A 25172-nucleotide genomic window follows, 5' to 3' on the forward strand; every position below is an offset into this window, starting at 1 on the left:
CAATCTCTGTCGGGCAGTATCAACGTCCGAGGGAGAGGGAGGTCACCCTTGCCCCTTTCAAGACACAAATGCAACAGAGGCCTGCAACCCAATCATGGCAACAAATCTGATAAAGTGTGTGTCCTAACCCTTCCTGATACATACAGACCACACATAAGTTCAAATGAAACTGAACACACACAAATAACCCCACGCTAGTCCATTCTGAGATATGACCCTCCCACCCCCATGGAGTTCCTTGGTCACCAATCAGGACCACTTTGTCAAGGCACAGGTAACCGTGACGACTCTAATCCCTGGGCAATCGGCTGGTCATTCATCACCGCCTTGGGAAGGAGAACAAGGGGAGCGGTAGAGCAAGAGAAGCAGAGAAAGGAGTGGGGTGGGGGGGCGGTTTGACATAGACAGGGGCAGCGTTGCAGACAAATGGCCACCAAAATTCCGTATTAATCAGCAACTGATTTGCTGCCCCTTTAAAGCCAATACCACTTAAAGACTTGAGAGATAGAGGATAGGGAGGAGGGTGCAGATTGGAAGGATGGTAGAAGGTTGGCTCTAAAGACCGGACAAAACAAGGACAAAAAAAAACAAATAAAGGAGAGAACAAAAAGGGGAACAAAGAAATAGGAACGTACAACACTGGAGTCTACTGTTGGATTAGGGGTTCAAGTTGTGACATAGTAAAACGCTGTGTAAGATGCTCTCTGCACACATACAGAAACACACACTAGTAACCCCCCTGTTGATTTGTCACTGGAGTTGATCAATAGCTGTGATGGAAACAGAATCAGCTCAGATGGATTAAACGTCCCAGTGGCTCTGACGCTATTTTCCCATTAAGAGAAGGCTAATCATTACCTCGCGCGCACACACACAAACAAACACACCGACTGCGTGCATTCATACACACACTCAAGTACAGAGCAGTGCACACATCCCTGCTGCGCAACACACTTTCATATCAGCACCGTTATTAGCATGAACATGACTTTACGGACATGACGGACCTGACAACACACAAACACACAGATGCACACTACACACCCTCCCATTAAGAAAAGGCACAACCAAAGTGCTAACAGTGTGACTGTATCGATCTGAGGCGGCTTCCCTCAACAACAACACAGCGTGCTCTGAAAGAAAACACCACACCTATCACTTTAATTGACAAGAAAGTAGTGCTTTACATGTTGTTCACTTTTCATCAGTTTGCTTTGAAAATCCTGTAAAAATCAAATAGATGGTGATTGATCTGAATACGTGCCAATGCAATCGTGTAATTTGTTCAATTTATTGAAAAAGTAAACCTAAAAATCTGCTTCATAGACAATGCATTTATACACAAAATGATGTCAGATGTTGTTTAAATGACCAAATCTAAAGAAAAAAAAACAATAATGATGATTTCATAAGAATGGTGCAAAAATGGCAGAGATTTATGTGGTGGGATAATCACCAATACATGAGGACTGAAGGATAGTCAGTCAAAAGGCGATGACAGGAGGGAGCACATCATGAATAAGTTGTAAAGACCAGGATTCTGCCCTAAGGATGACTGCTCAAGTACAGGGATGAAATCTAATGTAACCCAACTTAAAAAAAAAAAAATGCTTAATCAGATACTTCCTGTGAGGCAAAAGGGCAAAAAATATCACTGGTGCCTCACTTTCTCAGCATCCCTAACTATGTCTGATTGGACGCTTTTGTTATTTATACAGTGGCCCTCCAACAATTCTCAGTTCCGTATTTAAGGATTCACATATCTGTTGAATTATTTTATGAAATGTAACTGCAAATTTTTCTCCAGAGCATATCTTGAATATTTCAACGGAAATTCAGATTGGTAAGCTGAAATACTTCAGCTACCTGACACACCATTGACTGGCAATTGCAAAGCAGCCAATCCAGGAGCGCCATTTATGTCCCTTGGTTCTTACTGGCTGTACCCTCAAGAGCAGAGATAAGGAAGTCTGATGTTAGCTTCTGTGGTAGTGCTAATATGGTTTCCACTGTGCATTTAAGGTGTATTTTGTGTCTGAACTGTTTGAACAGGGAGATAAACATGATTTTTAGAGATCTAAAATATTCATAGCCTTCAACTATTGTGGTCCATATCGCTGCAAATACCACAAATTTACTGTTTATTTTAATTATTTATTTTTTATGAATCAGTGTCTAGGAACTTTTCATTAGTAATTCATAACTTCCTGTTTCTCTGTGGTATAAATAAAATATGAGACAAAGGGTCCTTTCGCTGGCCCACAGTTTTAAATTTGTAAATAGAAGAGAACATGCCACTTAAAGTAAGGTAAGATGTGCGGTGACCTCTGTAAGTCAAAGAATATCTGCAAGACTTTATTGCCAAAAGTAGTTACTCGCCAATTCATATCATCGAAGAAAGTCGTTTCAGTCACTTTCAATGCTACATGCACACTTTTGCTATAAATATTTGTGAAAGAATGCGTCACTTTGAGGAGCTCAGTAAAATTGTAGTCATAAAATTTCTTCCAGCTGGGTTTATGTTGTGAAACTGTTTGTCAAGGGTTAGACTTAGTCTCTTAATTCCACTGAAAGGAACTCCTAACGCTTCAGCATACCAAGATTTTTTTGGGACAATTTCACACATCCAATGATTTGCCAACTAAAGGGAAACTTCTCTTAATTTGAGAACATGCGGTTCTGCTGGAGTGGAATCCATATCTTGACGTGGCATCCGTCTCTTGATGAGTCAGGGAATTTTCTTTTAGCTGCAAAAGGCAAACAAATGCACTATCAAGCGAGTGATCGTAATGTCCTGCCTGATCAGTGCAAAAGAACTGTCAGAGTTGCAGCAATGGAAGACTAAAAATGAGTCCCGTATGCCCCACCGTGTGAGAACTACTGTACAATAACTGCGCGACAGCACAGCACAACCAACCAGGGACTCTTTGCATTTAAATGGCTTGTTCAACGTAATGAGAACACAATTTCATTACAGGTACAATACCCCAATAAAATTCTTATTTTAAATGGAGCTCCATACTTTAAAAAAAAAAAAACACAGCAGTGAAATCATTACAGCATTACAGTCATCAGAGAACTTGACCTACTAGAACTTTTTTCGGTACATCAGCGATCCATGGCGCCATAGAAAAAGTAAGAGTAGGTTCATGAAGGCAAAATTCTCTTATTTATTTTAATTGGATATTATATTGATTAAAAATGCGGGCTTTGTTTATTATCCTAGGACACCCTTCCTGTACCAATTAACCGTAAACCTTAGCGACAGAAGGCTGTTTAGCAATGTGGTAAGCGCAAGACAGTAAATACTGTGCGTGACCAAGGACGCCGAGGTGAAATGATACATTATACGACATGTGATGCAGGAAACGACACAAGCCAGAAGAGCAGAGAGAAGGAGAAGGAGAGTGATAGCTCTGTAGGGAGGAAGCGAGAGACCATCTGCTGTTGGCTACCTGCTGTTCCCCCCTACCCCTCTCTCTTTCTGCACCTACTTTCCTTTCCTTTCTTTTTTTTTCCCTCCCCATTTCTCCTGCAGTGTATAAAGATACTCAGTCAGTTAGAAGCAGAGACCCTGTGCATGCACACTTGGGACTCAACACACACAGAGACACACACAATATAGAGCACGGAAGCAAGACATTTCCAGATAATTTGCGACCTTAAATTTCATATATATTTTTTCCGTCAACCGGCATTGTTCCACTTCTTGTGTTATCCCTCAAGATGCTTGCCGCTTTTCATCCGCGTCTCTTTGTCACTAAACGCGCGGACGTGCAACATACACAAAGATGCAACAGACACACAAAACACGTACACACCTACTGTGAGAGGGCCTCTCTAATGGATTCTGAAGATTCCAATTTCCCCTCTGCCACCAAAGACAGAAAACCCTCTGAGCTCAATTACCCCTGTCTTACACTCACCAGACGAGACCAGACGTGAACACACACACAAGCACACACAACTTGGACGTATCGTAGCTTGTAATCATGCACGTACACGCACACACAACGGTCCTTGCACACCTTAAACCACTGTGACATGTCGAGAATCACACAATCAGCGGCACGCAGTCGGACTGAGAGGAGTATTAGTCTAAGGTAGATTTCACGTGATAGAAGCTAACTGGGGGAGGGAGGGGGAGAAAAATTGACATGGAGGTCAGGAGGATACCAAAAAAAGGAGGAGGAGAAGAAGAAGAGAAGGTGGAACAAAAGAAGGTAAGGTGGGAGGACAGGACAAGGTGGAGAAATATGAGAGCAAAGCTGGAGTGCTGAAAGAAGATGTGAAGGAGATAGGAGGGCAGAGAAGCAAGAAGGTGCAAGCCTTTGGGCTTTTACACAATCCACTCTTCCAGAAACCTTATTAAATTCTACAATTAGCTGTGCGTCTCAGGCTATAAATAGGCTCACTTTTTCCATTCCGCCGTGTCAGTCAGGGAGCCGGGCTTCGACTGCAGGGGGAAACAAAACAATTTAAATTATAGCGAGGCTCCCTCTTTGTCTGGCCACCCTTTTAACGGGATAATTACTAGTCTATTCATTCGCGCTCGGCCAGGGCGATATATCACCTCAGCGAGCCGCGGCCCAGCTCTCTGTGATAAACGTCTCTTACCGGGGAGGAGGGGAGGAAGGGGCGGCTGCTGAGGGTTAACGTGTGCCCGTTGATATCAGTTTACTGTCTGCTGCTGGCGTACACCAAAAGCCCTGTCTGCGTTATTAAATAGCCTCCTGCCAGATTCCGGAGAGCACGAGAGGCAATGCAAACTTGGGTTGCCAGAGTGACACCGACTCTTTCCCCCAGGGCCCCTTGCTACGAAGAAGCGAACGAGGAGAAGGAGAGATGGGGAGGCTGAGGGGATGAAAGGGAGCGATAGGAAGCGAAAGACATCTATTATTCAGCACGGCCCCGATGCCTGCATACGCACGCCATTAAAAATAGGAAATCCATAGAGGAGACAAATGGCTTCTAAATGAAGCGCTACAGGAGGAGAGCGGAGATAGGGACCCCTGTCACATGCGCTTTAATTGTCTCCCGGGGCGATAAGGGGATTTATCAAATTTATCGTGGCAGTATAAGGGCTTTTAGGAACTACGACGATGAGTGGCTGGAGAAACAACGCAGCACGTGTTTGTTCATTCAAACAAACGCCGGTGCATGATGGGAGCGGAGGGCTATTAGACAAGCACAAATATTCCAAATCTGGGCCAATTTGCTCTTAACAGAATAAAACTCAATGCATGTAATGGGTTGTAAACAATGCAGTTTTAAGGGCATGTTTATGGTTAAAATTAGAGATGCATCGATGAAGATGTCGCATCTCTAGGTTTTATTGACTTTTGCTTATACCAATCACCAATTAGTTTTTTTTAAATTCAATGAGGTTCAAATCAAATCAGACTGGTGGTTGAATAAACCAAAGTCTACCAGGCCAAGTAGTAGGATTTTTCTCCAACTCTTTGAGTCGCTGTTTTACTCAGAGGGCATTCTATGATAAATTTTAAATTCTTTAAAAGCTGCCTTGAAACTATGAATCAGTCCAACTTTCAGACATGAGTTAAATCAATGCTGACAAGTTCAAAAACAGTCAAGTCCATTTACAATTAATGGAAAACTCATAAATTCATGTTCTGCGCAAAATCTGTATTTTAACAAGTTAAGTTTAACCAGTGCATTTAACTTTAGCAGGCTGCCAGTTTTTGTAGTGCAAAGAATACGTCTTCAAGTCGCTGATTTAGAGGCTTCTGTCTTCTGCAGCTAATTCAAGCAAAGACAAAAATTGGTCATGTTTGTTAATTAAATTGCTCAAGTTTTGCCTGAAGTTGATGGAAGCAAATTTTAAATTTTCTATTTAGTGCATCCATGTTCTTGACTGGAAATGGCATCTCCAATCCAATCAAGAGGTATATATTCCTTTTCATTAAAAATGTTACACTTCATCATTGTTTTTGCTACCACACAAAAGAAGCTTGTAAATACTTTATAATTTCAAGTCTGGCTATATTCAGTTTAGCTATATAGCACCAATTTGCAACATGTGTTATCTCAAGTCACTCAAAAAAAAGAAAAGAAACAAACAGATCCAGTCTATATACACAGATCTAAAGTCAATTATTTTCCCTTATATAAACTCATTTAAAATCAGTTGCATATGGTCAAATTCAATCCAAGTTATAAAATCTTTCTATCTGTGGAATACTTCACAAAGCAATACCTCTTTGTGAACACGTATTTTGCAATAGACCACATTTGACGGCATTAAGTTATTAACTTCACAGTGATTGCTCATACTGAGAATACATGTGATGATAGTGGAAAGGAAATCTCAATTTATCAGGAAGAAACCGGTGGCAGAACCTGGTGTTTGATTCCTACCTAGATAAGCTATTTCTGTTATGTAATCTAGGAGAAAAACACATCTGAACACTAAATGTCTGAACTGACTTTACTGACTTTATATGGGTTTTACCACAAGCCAAAAAAAAGTCACAAATAAAAAATAAATAAATAAATTCACTGAGTGTACTGTTGCTGATGTGAATTGTCAAGGAAACAGGTCGAGATATGAGAAACAAAGATAAGAAAAGTTCCAAAAATTAAAGCCAGGGGGAAAACAGGAAAAACCGTCAGCAGTCCGTTTAGAAGAGCAGACAAAAAGGTAAGACACACAAACAAGTTCTGAGTTTCCAGGACTTGACAGTAACTGGAGGTGTACTGTCACCATAGGAACAAAATAAATTGTTAATTAAAGATATCCACAAAGAAACAAAGTGCTAAGCTAATGCCTGAACGAGGAAGACAGTGTTGGGTGACTCATTTTTTTAAAGGAAGTGTGACGAGTAGCATAATAACTTAGACTGATTTGTTCACCAAATTATATTACATGCTATGGCTTTAATGGCTACCGCACAGGAGGCATTAAAAAAGTGAAAGTGGAAAAAACGCAGCTGAAAAGATCATTAATTGATTAACTTATTGTTATTTGGAAAACTAATTTATTTGAGGAAGCTCATGATAGCTTGGGCGAGTCAAAAAGAGACGCCATCTCCAAACCTTTATGTTTTGTTCATAATTTTTGGGTTGTTAGTTGTCGACGTTAATGTGGTTCAGTTTCAAGACATGCACTATAACCTCTGTACAGCTCGGATATTATCAGTGATATTTTTCAATGCTATGGGCTATGGTAATATACCATTAATAAATGGAGGCAGCGCAGGGAAGTACTGACAGGTTTATTTGCCAGTATTTATTTTCTAGTGTAAAAGTTGTTTGTAGATATCAGGCAGCAGAAAGTAAGCCGTGCTGAAAGCTGGATCTTTGGTACTCTCAACATTTTTCCTCCCTTCCTTCCCTCCTCAGCTATCTCCTCCAGCTCAACGGGAGGCTCCCAAAGGGGGTGAAGGAATGACGCATGGTGGTGCTTTTCTTCAAGATGCACATGTGCGCTGGAAACCCACATCTGATGGGGGGAACAGAGGGAGGTAAAGAAAGGTTGTCCTGGAGGAAAACCTGTTAAAGGCTGTAAAATACTCCAGACTGTGGTGAAAGTGTATCTCTCAGGAACCCTAAATAAGTTGAATACAGTTAATCCAGTTTCTTTTTTATATAAAGGAAAATCTTTTTTTTTTTTTTTTTTTTTAGTAAATCAGTCCCTCTTTCATTCAAATTTAGGAAGCTGCTCTAAAAGGCAGGGATATTTCTTAATTAAGAAACTCTCCCGTAAATGTTTGCTATAGGCTGCCATGTTTGTGCAGAGAGCCTATTTAGATAAATCGCCATTTCCCCTGCCACCGCATTTAAAGGATACACCAGTTACCCGCAATTCTAATTTGAGTCATGCTGTTTTTATTTGCACTGTGGTTAACTACACACAAGCACGGCTGTCACGTGTGCTCTGTTTTTCCAGCGCTCATGGAGGCATGCAGCACGCATGCTTTTGTTGTTGAGACATTACAAATGACCCCATTAAAGTTGATGACAAAAGTAATTAGCATTTAATTAGAAAATGAGCACTTTTTATTATTGTTATAATTAACCTCCACTGATGTTACAACTGACCCTCGTTGAGGGAGCAGATTACAGCAATGTGGAAAAGTGCTTGAGATAACATTTTGGTTTTATTCTGATTTTATGCAGGATGCCTCAAGTTAGACAGGTCTGACATGGATTGGGGCAAATTCGAAATGGACTAGATGTGATTTATTGTGTTGATTAGATGTTTTACGGGCGAAGGGGCTGGTGCACTTCACAAAGCAGAGGAAGCATCACAAAGAAAGAAACTTTTGTTGAAATGTTAAAGCGGCATCTCAAGATGCCGGAAGTTAAACCTCAAAACACAAGTGGGTCTTCTACATTGGCCTAAATCAGTTTTGCATTGTTTAAAAGACAAGAAATGTTGTTTTTGGAGAAGGCATCACAAAGCCACGACTTGGAGAAAAGTTGCAGGCAGATCTGAAAAGCTGTGTGCAAAGTGAGCAACAAATCTGACAAAGTCAAAGCAGTTTTGTCTGGAGAAATTGGTCAAAATTCCAGCAAACTGCTGGGAGAAGCTTGTTGAACAATGATGAAAGCGCATGACCCAACATAAGATAGAGGGAAATAGATGTGAACTTCTTTTAAACTTAAAAAAAAAAAAAGTAAAAATTCTCCCATTGTTCTGGTATTTACCAAACGGAAATCATTCCGGTAATTCTAACTAGTCTAAAACAAGAAAAGTTCAGTTTGATTTAACGTGTCCTAAGAAAAAGTCATGTCTTTTTTAAACTTCCAGTTTAAACTATAAAATGGTCAGTTTGGGCTGGCCTTTTCTTTTTGTATTCAGATATTGTGCCCCAGAGTGTCTTGGTTTAATTTGTGACAGCGCCCCTGCTAAACAGCCTCTTTTGCCTATTAAGGGCATGAATGGAGGCAAATGAGTCATTAAGAGAGAAAAATGTATCTGCAGAGACCACAAGGATGTTTTGCCTAAGTGGAAATGTAGATGGAGGCAAAATAAGTGGCTCTGTTTTCTTGAAAGAATGCGACTGTGTGTTGGGGTGAACCGGTGAATGGGTGTGTGTGTGTGTGCTGTCTTTTGTGATGGATGAACGACAGTCGGCATGGCAGCTCATCTCCTCTCAGGCGGCTGGGTGACAGAGAGAGATGTTACAGCGTACAGACTGTACAACTGCCACACAGCTAGGGAGGCAGGTGTCTCACTCACGCACGCACGCATGCACGCACGCATACACATACACACACACACACACACACACACACCCACACCCGAAGCATTCACCTGTACGTGGTATCAAGGCACCCCAACCAAAGCTCCACCTCCTAGGCTCTCTCCTGCCCCCCATTTCACAACCCTGCCACCTCTGTCCGCCACCTCTGTCTACCTGTCTCTCGTCCTCCTCCCCGTCTCCACTCGGCCCATGTTCCCTGTAAGTGAGCTGTCTCTTTGTGGGCGGCGGCCTCCTCGTCTCGTTCGATGCCTCAGACCTGAGCCTGTCAAATGATCCCCCCGAGCCCCCTACCCCATTCTTTTTTCTTTTTTTTTTTTGCCTCCTCCCAATATTTCCCATCCCAATCAATAGGAGTGTCATGAATATTTCACATACCTTAGGCAGAAACGAGGGAAGTGGGGGGGCGGAGGTGTGTCCTGGTTCCTGGGGTAGAGTGTGTGTGTGGGGTGCGGGGCAGGTAGTTGAAGAATAGGATAGAGGGGGAATGGAGGGGATTATCGCTGTCAGGGCGCCAGTGTGGTGGAGAGATGGGGCTTCTCTTCCTGAGGCCGACAGGGCCAATAACTCATTAGAGGGAGAGAAATGTAGAGGTTAGGATGTGACAGGAGGTGAGGGAGACGTGAGGAAAGCTTCCCCTCGTCTTTTCCTACTTTCTGCTCCTCTTCCCCCTCTCTCTCTGTCTTCTTTTTCTTTTCCCTATCCTCCTCATATCTCTTTTTTAATAACAAACCACCCCTCACGCACACACCGTTACATCCCCTCTATCCCCTCTTTCCCTCAGCAGCTCCCTATAATCCTCTTCTCTTCCACTCCCTTCCCCACCACCACCACCACCGCCTCCTCCTCAGCTCCCTCCTTCCATCTGTCTTTCTTGCTGCAGTGCCCATGCTGCCAGCCAGTATAAATCACATCTCCGGGCTTGGCTGCAATGGGCCTGAAAATAAAAAGGCATAAAAGTGTCGGGATGAGCTACGGGCTGGAGGGAGGGGAGGGGGGAGAATTCCTTTATGATGGGTCTAAATCCTCCTCCCACACTGCTTCGTGCACACACACACACACACACTCACGGACACACAAACACACACAAATTGCTTGTGGACACTTGCACGGTGTGGAGCCCCTCTTCCCCTCCCTCCACTCCCAAACAGCAGTAGTTTGGATGGCTCTCTCTCTCTCTCTTCCCCCCACGGACACCTGTACAATCCTCCTAACACACATCCCCTCTCAGCCACATATCATGTAAAGCTCTTTGTTGGCTGTGATCAGAATTGAGACGTCTCCTTTCTGTGTTTGGTCTTTAAAGCGAGAGCCAGGCTAACACTGTAGCCCTGCTTCTGTCATCCGTTCCATCATTCTTTCATCGGTTTCGCAAACTGAAAGACTGAAAGAAATGTAGCGCTTCAAGAAAGTATTCATACCATTTCGACTTTGTCACATTTTTTTATGTGCGCTCTATCAGGATTTCATGTGATCTGTGATAAAAATTAGAAAATTCTGCAAATGCAAATACAGTATGCATTTGTATTGAGCTCCCCGCACCAAGCGGCCCTGGCCCAAGTCAATACTTTAGGGAACCAGCGTTCTCTGCAATTATAGTTACAAGTCTTTTGGTGCGGGAGTGCACCTGTTTTTCAGATAATGCTGCCCATTCGTTCTCTGGAAAATCTGGATACATCATATCTGTCGAGCCTTGCAACACAGAGACTCGATAGCATCGTGGTCTGGACTTTGACTGGGCCATTCTAATGCATGAATGTGCCTTGAACAGACTGTGGCTGCAGTCATATTCAATAAATTAGAATCTACATGCTGGTGAGTCTCATTTGTCAGAATATCAGTACCTTTTGTCAGTACCTTTTGAAAATAACATCAATTAAGCAGCTATTAAACATACTTTTCATTAAACCCACGTTTCTGTTTTTAAAAGTTGTTCTTTTATTGGTCTGATGTAATATTCTAATTTTATATGTTGTGTTTTCATTAAGCGTTGGCACAAAATCATCACAATTAACGGACTCAAAACATCCCTCTGTGTGTAATTGATCTCCATAATGTGTTTCGTTTTGTGATAAAGCTCCTAAATAAATTGTTCTGTCAATAAAGTTATATATTATTGAATGGGTCTTTATGTTCACTGCTGGATGGTGAACCTCTGCATAAGACTTAACTCCTTTGCCACCACAAGAGTTTTTTTTTTTTTCCATCCATCTTTCAGTCGATTCTGGCAATCTATGCTGAATAAAAGCCCTTCCACAGCATGATACTGTTGCCTCTATGTTTAACAGTAGGGGTGGTGTGTTGAGGGTGATGGGTGGTGTTATTTTCCTGTTATACATGGTATATTGCATACAGGCTAAAAAACTCAGTTTGGGTTTTATGATAAGAGCACTTTTAAACAGAATTTTTTTATATAGTTTTCTCTTCATAATGACTTCATTTTTGTTCTTTCCTTAGAGACCAAATTTGTTGAGTGCTCAAGTAGTAGTTGTCCTGACAACAAATTCTCCTACCTGATCTCTGCAAGGCCTATCTGTTTAGGTGGGCATCAATGTCTTGGTAGGTTTGTTGTTGTACTGCAAACACTCTTTCACTCTGTATGATAGAGGGAACAGTGCTCAGTGAAGAGTCTGGGATATCGTTTTATATTTTATAACCCAACCTTGCTTTCACCTTCACAACTTCATCCTCCTGCTTTATTTTTCTGTCTACGTGATTGTTCACTAATGCTCTCTCACAAACTTCCTAGACCTACTCAGAAGTTTCGTATTTATATTTAAAGCTAAATTACACACAGCTTGTTAGCTACACGTTTTCTCAAGGTAGATGTGAGTTACTTTGTGCTATTCTGTCTCCTACAATTCCACTAAAAAAATTGAAAGTTTCAATATAGCAAAATATGAAAAAGTTCAAGGATTACAAATCCTTTAACAGGGAACTAAAGTATACAGAATAACTGAAATGTCACATGGAACCTTGCACTACTTCATTACATCTAGGTTTAATGTAGATAAGCAACAAGGGGGGAAAAAAATAAAAGAATAACCTATGAAATGGACATCGTTACCCCTGATAGATTTATTGTGGGGATGAAGATCAAAAATGGAACATCAGTCGGAGAGTGAGCCTTCACCAAGTACCTAAAAGCTTTCTTTACTGTCTAAGATGGATTTTACAAAGATCTTGACCCTGAATTGTAGCACAAAGGAGAGCCACTTCTGTGTGCATAATGGCAATTGTGGGCAATTTATGATCACTCTGGCCCCCATCCATGTATCGTTCTGAGTAAATAAACCAATAAAAAATGATTGAGGTGGCCTACAACATATTGAAATGAGCCACACACTGGCAGAGATGCATTGTTAAAGTTGTTCCAAATGATTATGGTGAACGAAGATGGAGGTGAGGGAGAGCGCAGTGGATGGGGGAACTCCATCACCTGCTAAAATTAACCTATAGCTCCGAGTTCTACTTTAATCTACATCCTGATGCGCACTTTGTCAATTCTATTAGATCACACTGAGCGCGGGGAATGAGCACACATGCGCGCACGCATCCACGGGGCGATGATGATAATGGTGAGCGCCTCCCCAGGTGGAGCCCATTCAGTCACGGCGGGAGCCATCTCAGGCCTAATTATGCTAGCTTTGGCGTTTTTAAGTGTATTGATCAAAACGCTGAAACAAGCGAGAAATGCTTATCAAGCTGGAAAAGAAGAGCCCTCCGGAGTTGTGTGTTTGTTTACGTCTTGTGTATGTGCGTCCTCCACAGGAGTGAGTGAGAGTGATGTCGGAGGGCTGAGAGGTTGTGAGATATTGGTGGTTGTAAAAAAGTGCAATTCTGAGGTTTTGAGTTATTAATTACAGCCACCCTTACCCCTACCTCTTCTTTAACAGCCATTAGAAATACAACCACAATTTTCTTCTTTCTTTTTTTTATATACACAGAAGCACACTCCTGCAGGCCTCGGGATGTAGACAAACACATGTACACATGAGGAGAATCATGCACACGCACGCACACCCCTACAGAAATTAGCTCACCCGTACCAACACTGAGCCCTACAAAACCCTGCTCTGATGAGCAAGCTCCCGTCGACCTTGGAACTCTCTGGAAAGACAATGCAAGGGGAGGCATGCTGCGCAAGGGAGGAGGCCGGGGCAGGTGGTGGTGGGAGTTGATAAGATGGAAGGGAAGGGAGGGAGACAATAGATGAGAGGAGCAAGGGATGGAGAGGAAAAAAGGGGGGAAAAGGTAGAGCGTAAGAGGAGCCGTTCGGTGTGGGGCAGGAGGGCAGCACTCCCTCCCCTTCTCTCCATCTCAGCTCATCTCAAATGCAAATGTGGTTTTCTATACGGTTCCTTTGTGTCGCTTCTAACTGCTCCAGAGAGAAGCAATTACAACTGCTCCATTCACTCAGAGAGAGAAAGACACGCATGGCTGGAGAGGGGTAATTAATAAAGAGATGGAAAGGGGGGTTGGGGGGTGAAGTATCAGAGGGCAATCGCGTACCTGTGGAGGATCTTCAAGTCGAGGTTGAAGAGGGGGATATTGATTTGAAAGCAAGTCTTGCCTCTGACTCAAATGGCAACAGTAAAGCCGGCCCGGCTAATAATTTCTGGGTGAAGAGTCAAAGGTGAGAGGTTATTGGGATTACAGCAAGAGTTTTATATGGGAAATGTGTAATACAACATGAAAGTGGGAGCCCTCAAGTAAATATGTCACATCCATCTCCCAATCACAGAGCCTCACAGCCGAACCCACACAATTTATTGAATCAAAAGATCCAGATATGAGCTCACCCTCCACTCCGAACAGACCGCTGCTGCGTCTGACTGCCGTCACAGTGGCCAGGCACAGCCGCGAGGTATGGAGGGCGCTTCTTTTTATGGCAGTCATTTGGGCCGCTAATATGTCATCTCCATTAGCCGACTTTTAACACTCTCAGATAGATGGCCCGCTGACATTTATCTGTGCACGGGTCATATTTTAGCTGCTAAACGGTCTGTGATGTGCGGAGTGAGTGCAAAACCTTGCCATGTGTATGTTTTAGGCATGCGGTGGCGGTGTTTGTGGAGGGAGACCCATTGACTTTAAATGACAGCTTGTGCAATTACACTTAAGATGGAATTATCCAAAAGACAATAGACGTGATGACTTTTGACCCCAAAACAACACATAACTGCACAGTGCACACACACGTGCCTTTCTCCTGATTTGAACTTTACCCTGCAAAACTATTTTTTTCCCCATGGCCTTCTATAACTAGTCAAAACAAAACCTTAGTTTGGTAGGTGGCACCTTAGAAAGTCCAAAATATGAGAAACACATTACTTTTCCTTTATTTCAGTACATTATAAGTGTAGGAAGTTTTAAGGTGAATTATGACTAGATTTATAAAATATTCATTAAATATTGATCATTGCTAATGTACCAAACTGTGAAAGATATGTTTTTGACAAACAGGTAAAACGACCTCCATTGTCAGGTAGCAATAAAGTGCATCTGGAAGGTATTTACAGCAGTTCACTTTTTCCCCATTTTGCTATGTCCCAGCCTTACTCCAAATTGGATTAAATTAATCTCTTTCCTCAAATACAGTATACACCATTATGACAATGTTGAAAAATGTTTGTGTTTTGCAAATGAATTAGAAATAGAAAACCAAGACATCACATTTAAGCAAGTATTCGCAGCCTTTGCTTGATACCGTGTTTATACGTATTTGGCATCTTTTACAATCCGAAGTCCTTTTGAATGTGATGTCACAGGCTTTGCTCACCAATCTCTAGGCAGTTTGGCCCGCTCTTTCCAGTACTTCCCCAGCCCCATCAGGTTGGATGGGAGACCTCCATGCAGCCATTTTCAGATTTCTCACCTTTTAGATGTTCACCTGTACTCAAGTCTAGACTCTGGCTGCCATGAGTCTTTTATTAAGGAGTGGCTTTCGTCTTGTCACTATCCTATAGAGACCTTATTGGTGGATTGCTGCAGAGATGGTTGTCCTTCTGGAAGGTTCTCCTATTGTATTAAGTGGAATACAATCTATTTTTTCAAACTGTACTAAGTTTTCAGGGTAAGACAGTTCCAAAACATTTGATAATGTATGTGTTTTGTATGGAAGTAGCAGTCAGTCTCTCCACAGAGGCTCACTGGGAGCTTAGGGAGAAGATTGAACTCTTGATACATCTCTTTAATACATCACCTCTGAACCACAATAAAAGTGCTAACATTCCTTACACTAGTTGTATCTCTGGGAACCGGACATAGAGATCAGCACATGTAATTCTCACACTAAAGGGAATATCTTATTACCCAGCTGTAGTTCAGCTGGGGAAGTCATCCGCAGATTTAAACTTATGCTTAAGTAGAAAAAACTAAATTTGGTCACACCGTTAAATAAACAAAATGCTGGGTCTTTAAGAAATAAAATGGGATTTTGATTTCAGAAGTGGGAGGGGACACACAAGTGGCTCCTTTTTTGGATTAAAAACGTTCCTTTGTGCTGATTTTATCTTTGTGTGTAGGGGTGGGTGGGTGTGTGTGCATGCGTGCGTGCGTGATTGTGTGTGAGAACTGCTCTACAAATGAAGACTTATTAATGTACTGACTGAGTGTTTCTTAATTTTGCCAGGTCATCACAGAAATCTCTATATAATGTGGTCATCATACACTGGTCAGAAAGTTGATCGCTGAATTAGATAACTGTTAAGTGCAACACATTTTATTTTTTCAAACCATTATAGGTTACAAAACATTAGATAATATATGTTTTTGTATGAAAGCAGCAGTCCGTTTCAGGATCTTTAAATTTTTTTCTCTGATAATAGAAAAAAAATTTAAAGAGGAAATAGATTTGGGGACGATAATACAATACATTTTAGTTTTTTATATATATGTGTATTTACAATCTTTCTCAAATTCGAATATCCAGACACTGAACCTAATTTTGTTTTATTGTACTTAAGTATAAGTTTAAATCTGATGATGACTTCCCTTTACGATATTCCCTTTAGAGTGTGAGATTCATCCTTCAGATTGTTTATGATAAATTATGGAGGATTGCTTCTTTGGCCATACAAAAAAAGCCCATAGAAATCTTCAAGCTCTAGACAGAAGCCTACGTACTTTCTCAACAGTCCAACATCTGACGCACAGGGAGTCAGGGTGTGCAGCATCAGCAGAAAAAAGAGCAAAAAAATAAATAAATAAAAAATAGCCTCCCAACTACAAAAGAGTACAGGTAATTAACTTGTGGCCTACAGGGAGATGATGAGGAGAACAGAGGGAAAAAGTGAGAGAAGTAGAAAAATGGGTGTGGAAGTGAAAGCAGGGGCAGGGTGAGAGCTACGCAGGCTAATTGCTGGTATGGATTTTACCATTGTTGGCTTTTGTACGGTCAAGGAGGTGAATCCATTCCCCTGTGGCGCCGTCAGGTGAGAGACTAAATGAGCTAATAATTTACAGTCATAAACTTAAACCAATATTGACGGTCACCCACGTATATTGAAAAGCATTAAGAGTTTTGTGACAGTAAAGCAGCGGTAAATATGATATACCAGTCCTGTCATTTAACTCTGCACATACATCACCTTTCCCCTCCTACGCACAGAAGTATCCCCGCCATTAAAAAGCAGCGAGTGTGTTACGTACAAGACTCTTGGTCACCTGTCCAAACGCACTGAAGTTGACTAATGTGATAGAAAATTAACAATTAAATATCACACGGGCCCAGAGCCATCGCAACGTGGACCGTTCACAACCCAGTGGACACCCTAATTGCTTTCAAATACAATTGGGTTTGGGCTTTGTTTGGTGTTTTTGAGGTATGAAGCGCATCAATGCACACTGGAAATTGAGTTATAAATTACCAAGCTGAAATAGACATGTACCGTGAATACTCAATATCCAAATGCTGGTTGGTCCCCCCCCGCTCCCCCTTCCTCCATACTCCCTTCCTTCAAAACTGCAGATGTGCACACACACACACACACACACCAGATGCAAACGCTTTCAGCTGCATTTCATTTTTGCAGAAAAATTGACCCGCTCTGAACCAAACTGTGTGTGTCATAACTGTATGCTTGTCAAGGGGTGTACACTGATAAGGTCAGCCTTAACAGCAAACAGATTGAGAGCTCCAAACACAAACCAGTGGGACTGGAGCGGGGGGCGGATGACAACAGGATGAGGAGAGGAGAGAAAATGTTCACTCATGCACAGCTTTCGCTCGTGTGCTTTCACAACTGTCAGTGTTGCGTGTACGTACGCAACAGTGTTTGCAGTGTGAAAAACAGCTCAGCGGCTGGCGTGTGAAGTCGCTGACAGCTTCATTATGGCCTGTGCGCACAGGGAGATGGTGTGATCCAGAGGAAAGAAGAACAGAGACAGGACGGGCCAGGTTTAATGTAGGTGGGGGGAGCATCCTCATGTCCTGTCCAGTGGTTGGTTGGTGGGGGCAGCTGCTGTCTTCTGTAATGAGCAATTGGTTCCTCCAATTTGAAAAGGGTGCCAAGTACTGTTGCATCCTGGGAAGGTTTGAAGTTCAAAAGTAGTCTTGACTAGTTCGACCGATCTCATCTAGAATATTTGAAATGTAACAAACATCTCCTTTCAACAGCCAGAAATTGGACAGGCATACAACAACGTGACCAAGTACACAAGTGCTGACAAATGTGAATGTGCAAATATTTTATTGAAGCATCAACCCCACACTGAAAATGTTAGAAATGTTCTAACATTAATGTCAGGAAACCTTCCAGACATTAATGTATCACAAATGAGACAAGAATTACTGAACCTTTTAGATGCATTTTACTTTCTCAGTGGAGTTTCAGTAACTTCAAATAATTGCTAGGCTAGAAATCAGATTTGACAGAGCCATTTCTCACCACTGCCCAGAGGTCTGGACATAAATTTTTATCTTATAGCCACATAGGAGGATGTAAAAGCAATACATGCAAGAACTGCTGCTCAAACTTGCATCTTGGGGTTCAGGCTACATAACTGGAGATGAAAATCTCAACTCAAACTTTAATATGTGCACGCATACTCTGGCTATTTTAAGTCCGTCTTCCAATCAAATTATTTAGGTATAAGGCCACCAAGTTTTCCTAAAACTGCAGAAATATTCCCTTACATAGAGGGCGAGAGGACGTTAATGTTCTGCAATCCATGTGGCCTTCATTTCTGAACAGCCAACTGTTTCAGTTTAAGATGCTGTCTACACTCCCTCTACTGGAGTGTTGGCACAATGCAAACATGTACCATCGTCTTGTGAAAAGCAAATCTAAACTTTGGCAAGTAAAAAAAGAATATGTATATAAAAATCCACAACAATTTTTCAAAGACAATTTGTTTATTTTTTAACCATAACATCTGATTGGTTAAAACATATTTTATATATCGTATTATTAATATATTGCATTAATAATACAATTCAAATATTCAAATATTAAAACAATTCAAATCTTACTTACTATACAGTGCAACACTGAAGCAATAATAAAATGCATCTGAAATTTTTAAGAGTTCTCCGTAACATACATGTTATATAGTTTTAAAAAAAATGTATATCAAACTTCCTCCTCGCAAACATACCATTTAAGTGACAAAGGTCTTTGAGTACAATGAGGTAAAATAAAATGGTCCAAGCAGGACACTGAACATAAAATTTTTTTTTGCACTTTTCTGGTCAAACATACCATGACTTCAAGGACTATCGCCAACAGGCAGTTACACCAATTTATAATCTGAGGGAAGGTAATGCAGGTTTTAATACAACTACTGTGCATGATATGGAAAGGAGAATCCTCAATTAGGGGTCTCTTTCAATTTGAATGATGAAAAGGGACCGGACTGTCTCGAGCCATAGCATCGATGCTCAATCCCAGATCTGAAGACGCAGAGCTGGACAATGAAAAAAATCGCAAGATTAGCATCTAAATTGCACAAGCTACAACGTTTGGTCAAATGTATTTGACCCTTTAGATTTAGTCATGTTACAACTACAAAGAATGAACTTCAAGTGTACACAGCTCCTCTCTCCCCACTAAATAAAAGCCAGTGCAAACAGATGCCTGCAGGAGCTATAGAAATAGTACCAGTACAAATTAAGCAGAGTATAAATCTGGCTGTTCTGTAAATACCTCAGAGACTTAATAGAAAACTGAACAGGCATCATGAAGACCAAGTGACAGAAGAAAGGTCAGAGAGGACACTGATGTTTAAACCAGAGCACCGTCACAAGATTCAACTTTCACATTTAAAATATTTGTCTTCAAGACTGAATTCTGCACAGAAAAATACAGACTGTTCAATAAATAAAACCACATTCAATTTCAACAACTGTGTGATATTTTACATTCGTCCACCACAATCCAAACGACAACTGTACATTGAACGTTGTGACTGATGTGAATATCAAAAAGTTCAAAGCATATTACTTTTACAAATATCGCTGTGGGGCAGAGTCCAGGTCATTAAAATGATTATTACACCGAAATTAAATTACCTATTCAGTTTACTACCTCTTAAAATCCCACACTCTATATTTAAAACCCTGGACAAAATGATAAACAGCTTTATTTGGGAGGGGGAAAAGCCTAAAATGCCAAACTAAAATAGAATATGGAGGATTACGACTACGCAATATGCAACTTTATCAGGAAGCTTTTATAAGTGCACAAATAACATCACTTATGTTAAACAACCACAATAATCCGACCTGGGTGAACTTGGAAAGTGAAATAAATGCTCCATTTAAAGCTTTTGATTATCTATCCCAACATCCAAATGATGGAGTTAAATCCAATCCAATTGTCAACCATACTAAAAACGTTTGGCAGCATTTACATAAAAAAGCAAACACCTGTCCCTTCACTCAAGGAACAGCTTCAGTGTGGAATAACCCAAAAATAAAAATAGAGGGAAAAATAATCTTTTGGAGGAACTGGCATACAAAAGGGACTGACAGTATAAACTGCTTCTGCCAAAATGGTAGCTTACTGTCATTTCAACAACTTCAAGAATGATACAATCTAAACCACAAAGATTTCTGGAAGTTCCTACAAATTAGGGACTGCCTCACAAAATGAAAGAATCCTGAGGGAACCATACCCACGGAATCACCAATATACGCTATGTTTAATAAAACGAAAGATTCCCCAAGACGAGTAAGTCATATTTATAACTATCTGATTGAGAACACCTGTAACATTAATACGGGACTTTAAAAAGGTATGGGAATCAGAATGAAACAAAAAGTTCACAGAGGAACAGTGGAGTGCAACAGTCAAACAAATGTTAAAACCCATGAGAAATTGGGGCGTGCTGTGGTGGCGCAGGGGGTTAGCACGCCCCACGTTTGGAGGCCTTAGTCCTCGACGCGGACGTCGCGGGTTCGACTCCCGGTCCCGACGACCTTTACCGCATGTCTTCCTCACCCTCCTTCCTGTCTGCCTACTGTACAAAAAAAATACGAGCCACTAGCGCCGCAAAAAGCTCTTCGGAGGAAAAAACAAACAAAAAAAAAAACCCATGAGAAATTTGCGCTCCAAATTGTTACAGTTCAAAATTTTTAATCGATTATATTGGACACCGGTTAAATTATTTAGAGCTAGAATAAGTAACTCTGATATTTGCTGGCGATGTAAACAAAGTCCGGGAGAAATGCTTCATATGTTCCTTATGTGTCCGAATCGAATTTCTTATTGGCAGAATGTTATGGGAAAAATGAACAGCACACTTAACTCCAACTTACTCTTGACACCTACAGTACATTGGGACTACTTAATTTCTTAGATTATAAGGTCGGAATAGGAACAAAGGAAGCAAAATGGTTAAAAATTGCCCTCACCACAGCAAAGTGAGTTATATTAAGACACTGGAAAGGTCAAAATATCCCTACCTATACAGAATGGTATCCGACACTTTTAGAAACCGCCTCTTACGAACGACTCATCCACAAGATAAACGGTCAGATTGAGGAGTATCAGAGTACATGGGAACCATTCTTAAAACCAGAGAGATAAGGCTCAAACACTATTGGTCCAGCATAAAAGATACAGTGTGTTTGAACTTTTTGTTTACATTATTTTATTTTATTTTTATATATTTTCTTTTGCTTTAGCTCCTTTTGTTGGCTGGGGTGGGGGAAGTACGGGGGGAACGGGGGAGTTCAGCGGGGAAAATGTTAAAACTCAGATACTTCTCTGTATAACTACTTAATGTTGTATACGGTACTTTACAATACCGATATTGTCAACATCGGTTTCACTGTATGTTTAATTGTTGAAGGATTTAATAAACATTGAAAATTGAAAAAAAAAAACAAGGCAGAAATCTGAAAAAAATAATTTATTAATGGTCCTAATCGTCTTTTGTGTAATTCACATTATCTTAAGTGACTTACTTTTTCATTAACAGCCCATTTAAGTATTAAATATTAAAGAAAATCTCAAGGTCAAAAAAAAAAAAAAAAAAAGCATATTACTTTTGTAAGCCACTGTAAACATCTCACCTTTCACAGTCCGAGTCAGAAGAACTCTTGTCCTCTGAACTGCTGTAACTGCTTCTGGACTGTTGAATAGCTTCAGCTACAGTGAACCTGGTCTTACCAAGAGCACACCTTTCAATCCTTCTGATACTGAGTTCTGATTGGAGGAAAAGATGGAGCCGACTATCTGATAACAATAAGGGATTCTGAAAAACACTGGAAAAAGAAAATTGCATTGAAACATCTCAGTTAGCATAAAAAAACCCAGTACTTTTATAAAACTACTAACTTTTCTAGAAACTCCTGCAGGCCCTTCATTCTTTTGGATACTTGCTCTTTGTTCTTCAAACTAAAGAAGGGATTCCAGGGTGGCAACTTGGGCAATTCTCTGCACAGAAAACGAAATATTTTTACATGCATCTAGATGTTTATACAAGTTTATACAAGATTCTTCAGTTTAAACGTACATGATCAGAGCATTCCCCTTCAGACAGTGACGCAGCCAAACAAAATCACTGTAACGCCGTCTCACATAGGAAGTGTTCTTTCGAAAACACATGCTGTTGGTCTGAAAGAGAAATATTTGTTCACTTATCTGATCGAACAGGCTTACTGACAAAAATAAAGCACAGGTCAATATTATGTCAAAAACACTTGCTTGTAAACAGATCTCGTAGTCGACATGAGTGTGCCAAGGGTCAACTTTGTGCAGTCTAGGATCTCGAACACAAACGCTAACAAATTCCTGAAAAAGTCAGTGGGAAAATGAGAATCCAAATTTCTCACCAAGTTAAAAAAAAGAAAGAAAAAAAAGAGGGTGGTATAGGGGGGTTTCATCTGGGGCCATTTTCAGTACTTCAGTTCAATCTGATTCTGAAGATTTGAAGAATACATTTGAATACTTACAGTTTTTGATAGATTATCCAGAATACTGTCCATTACTGGTACAAGTTCTGTATAGAAGGTAAAAAAAAATTATATTGCAAATCCAACTTTTCTTCCAAGTAGAAGACCAGTAATAACATTCCTTCAAAACACTTTATACATTTTTTTTTTACTTTAATATCCAGCAGTCACTCTAAAGAGACATCCAGTATGGGTTTCACACATGAAAGTCACTTCCCAGTCACCTCTTTTTGCTGTGTAAATAATCGAGGGCTTTGGTTTAAACTAATCCAAATGTGAACCTAGCGTTGGAAGAAGGAGTGAAGTGATGTTTGAGAATGGAGCTATAGACAGAAGTCCACTTATCTCATCTTGACCAAGCCATTAGCTTCACGTTCCTAGGATAAACTAAATCCTTTTAGAGACTCACTTTAAAGATCTTTGAATATCTCCAAGAGTAGCCTACCCCTAATGGACGGGGTGTGTGGGTCTATTTGTTGCACAACTGCTCCCATCACATGGCCAGTCACATATACAGGCCTCTGCACATTGCCAACATGTGTTTTTAGACACATTACTTGAGGCATGCCTCAAGCAGAACTGATCAATAGAACCAAACATTGTCAGTCCATGTCTAATCTGTAGATGTGCTCTGCAAAACTACCGCATGAAGTCACAAACCGATCCAGTAATCTTTCTGCAGGACAGCATTACTGTCCTCATGTTGAGTTAATTGTCAGTTCATGGCACAATTTCTTCACGTTGAGGAAAAACAGCTCTTTGTTGGGACAGTCGATTGTCTTGCATAACGGTGACAAACCAGGAACATTTATTTTGATGCCATTTGAGTTTAATTTAAAAAAAACAAACAAACAAAAAAAACAGAGCTAACCTTGCAATATTCAAAATTACAACCCAATTAAAACCTAGAAGACTCCAGCATCATTTTTATGTGCTATAGTTATGAAAATACTGAATCTCTTAACAGCAAGTCCAATTTGAAAGAAAAAACAGAAGTTGACTAAGGACAAGAAAAGACTATCCATCTTCAGACTGCAACACATTTTTCCCCTCTAAAGCCATGGTTTCAGACTTTGTACAAGTACCACTGTTACATCGGACATCTTTAGTAGTACTCATTTTGCTAAGTAAATCAGAAGTTGCTTTACCACAGTAACCGAGCTATTAAAACATAAAACTTAACCATGTTGCAGCAGCAGGTTGAGGAATCAGAGGGATTTACCAAATTAATTATTAATACACGTTTGCAACAACTTCTCAACCAAGTGTACAGTCAAACATTTTGGCAACACATCCAGATCAGAATTTTCTTCAAGAATTTGATTCATTTATAAAAAATAAATAAGTAAATAAGTAAATAAAGGAACAAACAGTTGATTAGACTATCCAATTTAAATTTTAGTCAGAAGACCACAACCAAAACTAAAGTCAATGCAAGATATAAACGTTGCACTGCTTCAAGATGTAGGGTCCTGAGTCAAACCTGCCAGTTAAAACTAATTAAAGACTCAGCGCCTCACGGTATAAGCTGATTATTCGGAGTTGATGAAACTAAATATTAATATTTCAGAGTTGAAAATTCGAAATTACATAGACCTTATGCAGTTAAACAATTCCTACCTTTGTTCTCTTCAAGTTCAGAGACTTAATCCGGTGTTTGTGAACAACCGGGACCCAGGTGGCTCAGGGCTCTGGCTTGCAGCTCCGCCCCGCCTGGACTGCAGCTCGGCTGTTAACCACTAACAGCTCGGTGAGACCTGCTTCTCTGAAGCACACGATGCTTCAGAGAATCAACAAACCACTTTCCTTTTCTCTGAACTTTTATTTCCCACAAGCCGGGGATATGGGGAAGAGGAGTGACGACCTCTGTCGATAGGAGAGGATCATTTGTACACCAGCACACCCATTTGTCCCGTAATCAGCCTGGTGGGAACGAAGCTGAAGTTGGTTTCCGATTCGGGAAATGGCTAAAGGGCGATTCCACCTAATTTTTCACTACCTTCCGCATCTTTAATCGACTCTAGTTTAAAAACTACAACCCCTAGACTCTTCAAACCTGGACGGGATTATTCTACTTTAATAGCAGAATATTTAGAACCATGTTTGGGATTTGTGAAGCCTTGTTCTGATTTGTGAAACTTCAAAACATGCAATTTTTTTTACTCTTTTTTTTTGCATCTAGTTCATATTAGAACTGCTCTAATTCCAAAACCGCAACACCTAGACTCCTAGACACTTCAAAACCTGGACTAGATTATTCTGCTCTAATAGCAGAATATTTTAGTCCATGTTTGGGATTTGTGAAACTCTTACGTGATTTGTGAAACTTCACTAAAGTTTAGATGACTATTCACACTTGTTCCATGCTGGTTTTTTTAAAATTTAAATTCAATTCTAATTCAAAACCACTTTATTAATCCCAATGGGAAATTAAATGTTGGTGTAACTCATTAATTCTTCAAAAAGTTATTATGGTGATGGCTGTTGGAAGGAAAGATCTTCTGCAGCGGTCTGTAAAGTGAAGTTTCACAAATCAGAAAAAA

The 25172-nt window shown here is 40.6% G+C and overlaps 1 protein-coding gene across 2 annotated transcripts; it reads right to left on the reverse strand.

Moving 5' to 3' along the window:
- Positions 1-1221: 1221 nt before the first annotated feature.
- On the reverse strand, positions 1222-24581 carry snx10a (sorting nexin 10a). Of its 2 annotated transcripts, none has more exons than XM_028036992.1 (7): positions 24250-24581; positions 22630-22676; positions 22382-22468; positions 22191-22291; positions 22013-22111; positions 21748-21939; positions 1222-2747 (listed from the first exon to the last, which is right to left on the reverse strand). In XM_028036992.1, the coding sequence occupies exons 2-7, from the start codon at positions 22660-22662 to the stop codon at positions 2744-2746; spliced, it is 516 nt and encodes a 171-aa protein (XP_027892793.1). In that variant the 5' UTR covers positions 22663-22676; positions 24250-24581; the 3' UTR covers positions 1222-2743. The 2 variants fall into 2 exon arrangements, with proteins under 2 accessions (XP_027892793.1, XP_027892792.1); XM_028036991.1 differs by lacking the exon at positions 1222-2747 and adding an exon at positions 17897-19136 and having other exon boundaries at positions 24250-24579.
- Positions 24582-25172: the final 591 nt, after the last annotated feature.

The sequence above is a fragment of the Xiphophorus couchianus genome, chromosome 13 (genome assembly GCF_001444195.1).
Source record: "Xiphophorus couchianus chromosome 13, X_couchianus-1.0, whole genome shotgun sequence".
In the NCBI taxonomy this organism is placed as follows: domain Eukaryota; kingdom Metazoa; phylum Chordata; class Actinopteri; order Cyprinodontiformes; family Poeciliidae; genus Xiphophorus; species Xiphophorus couchianus.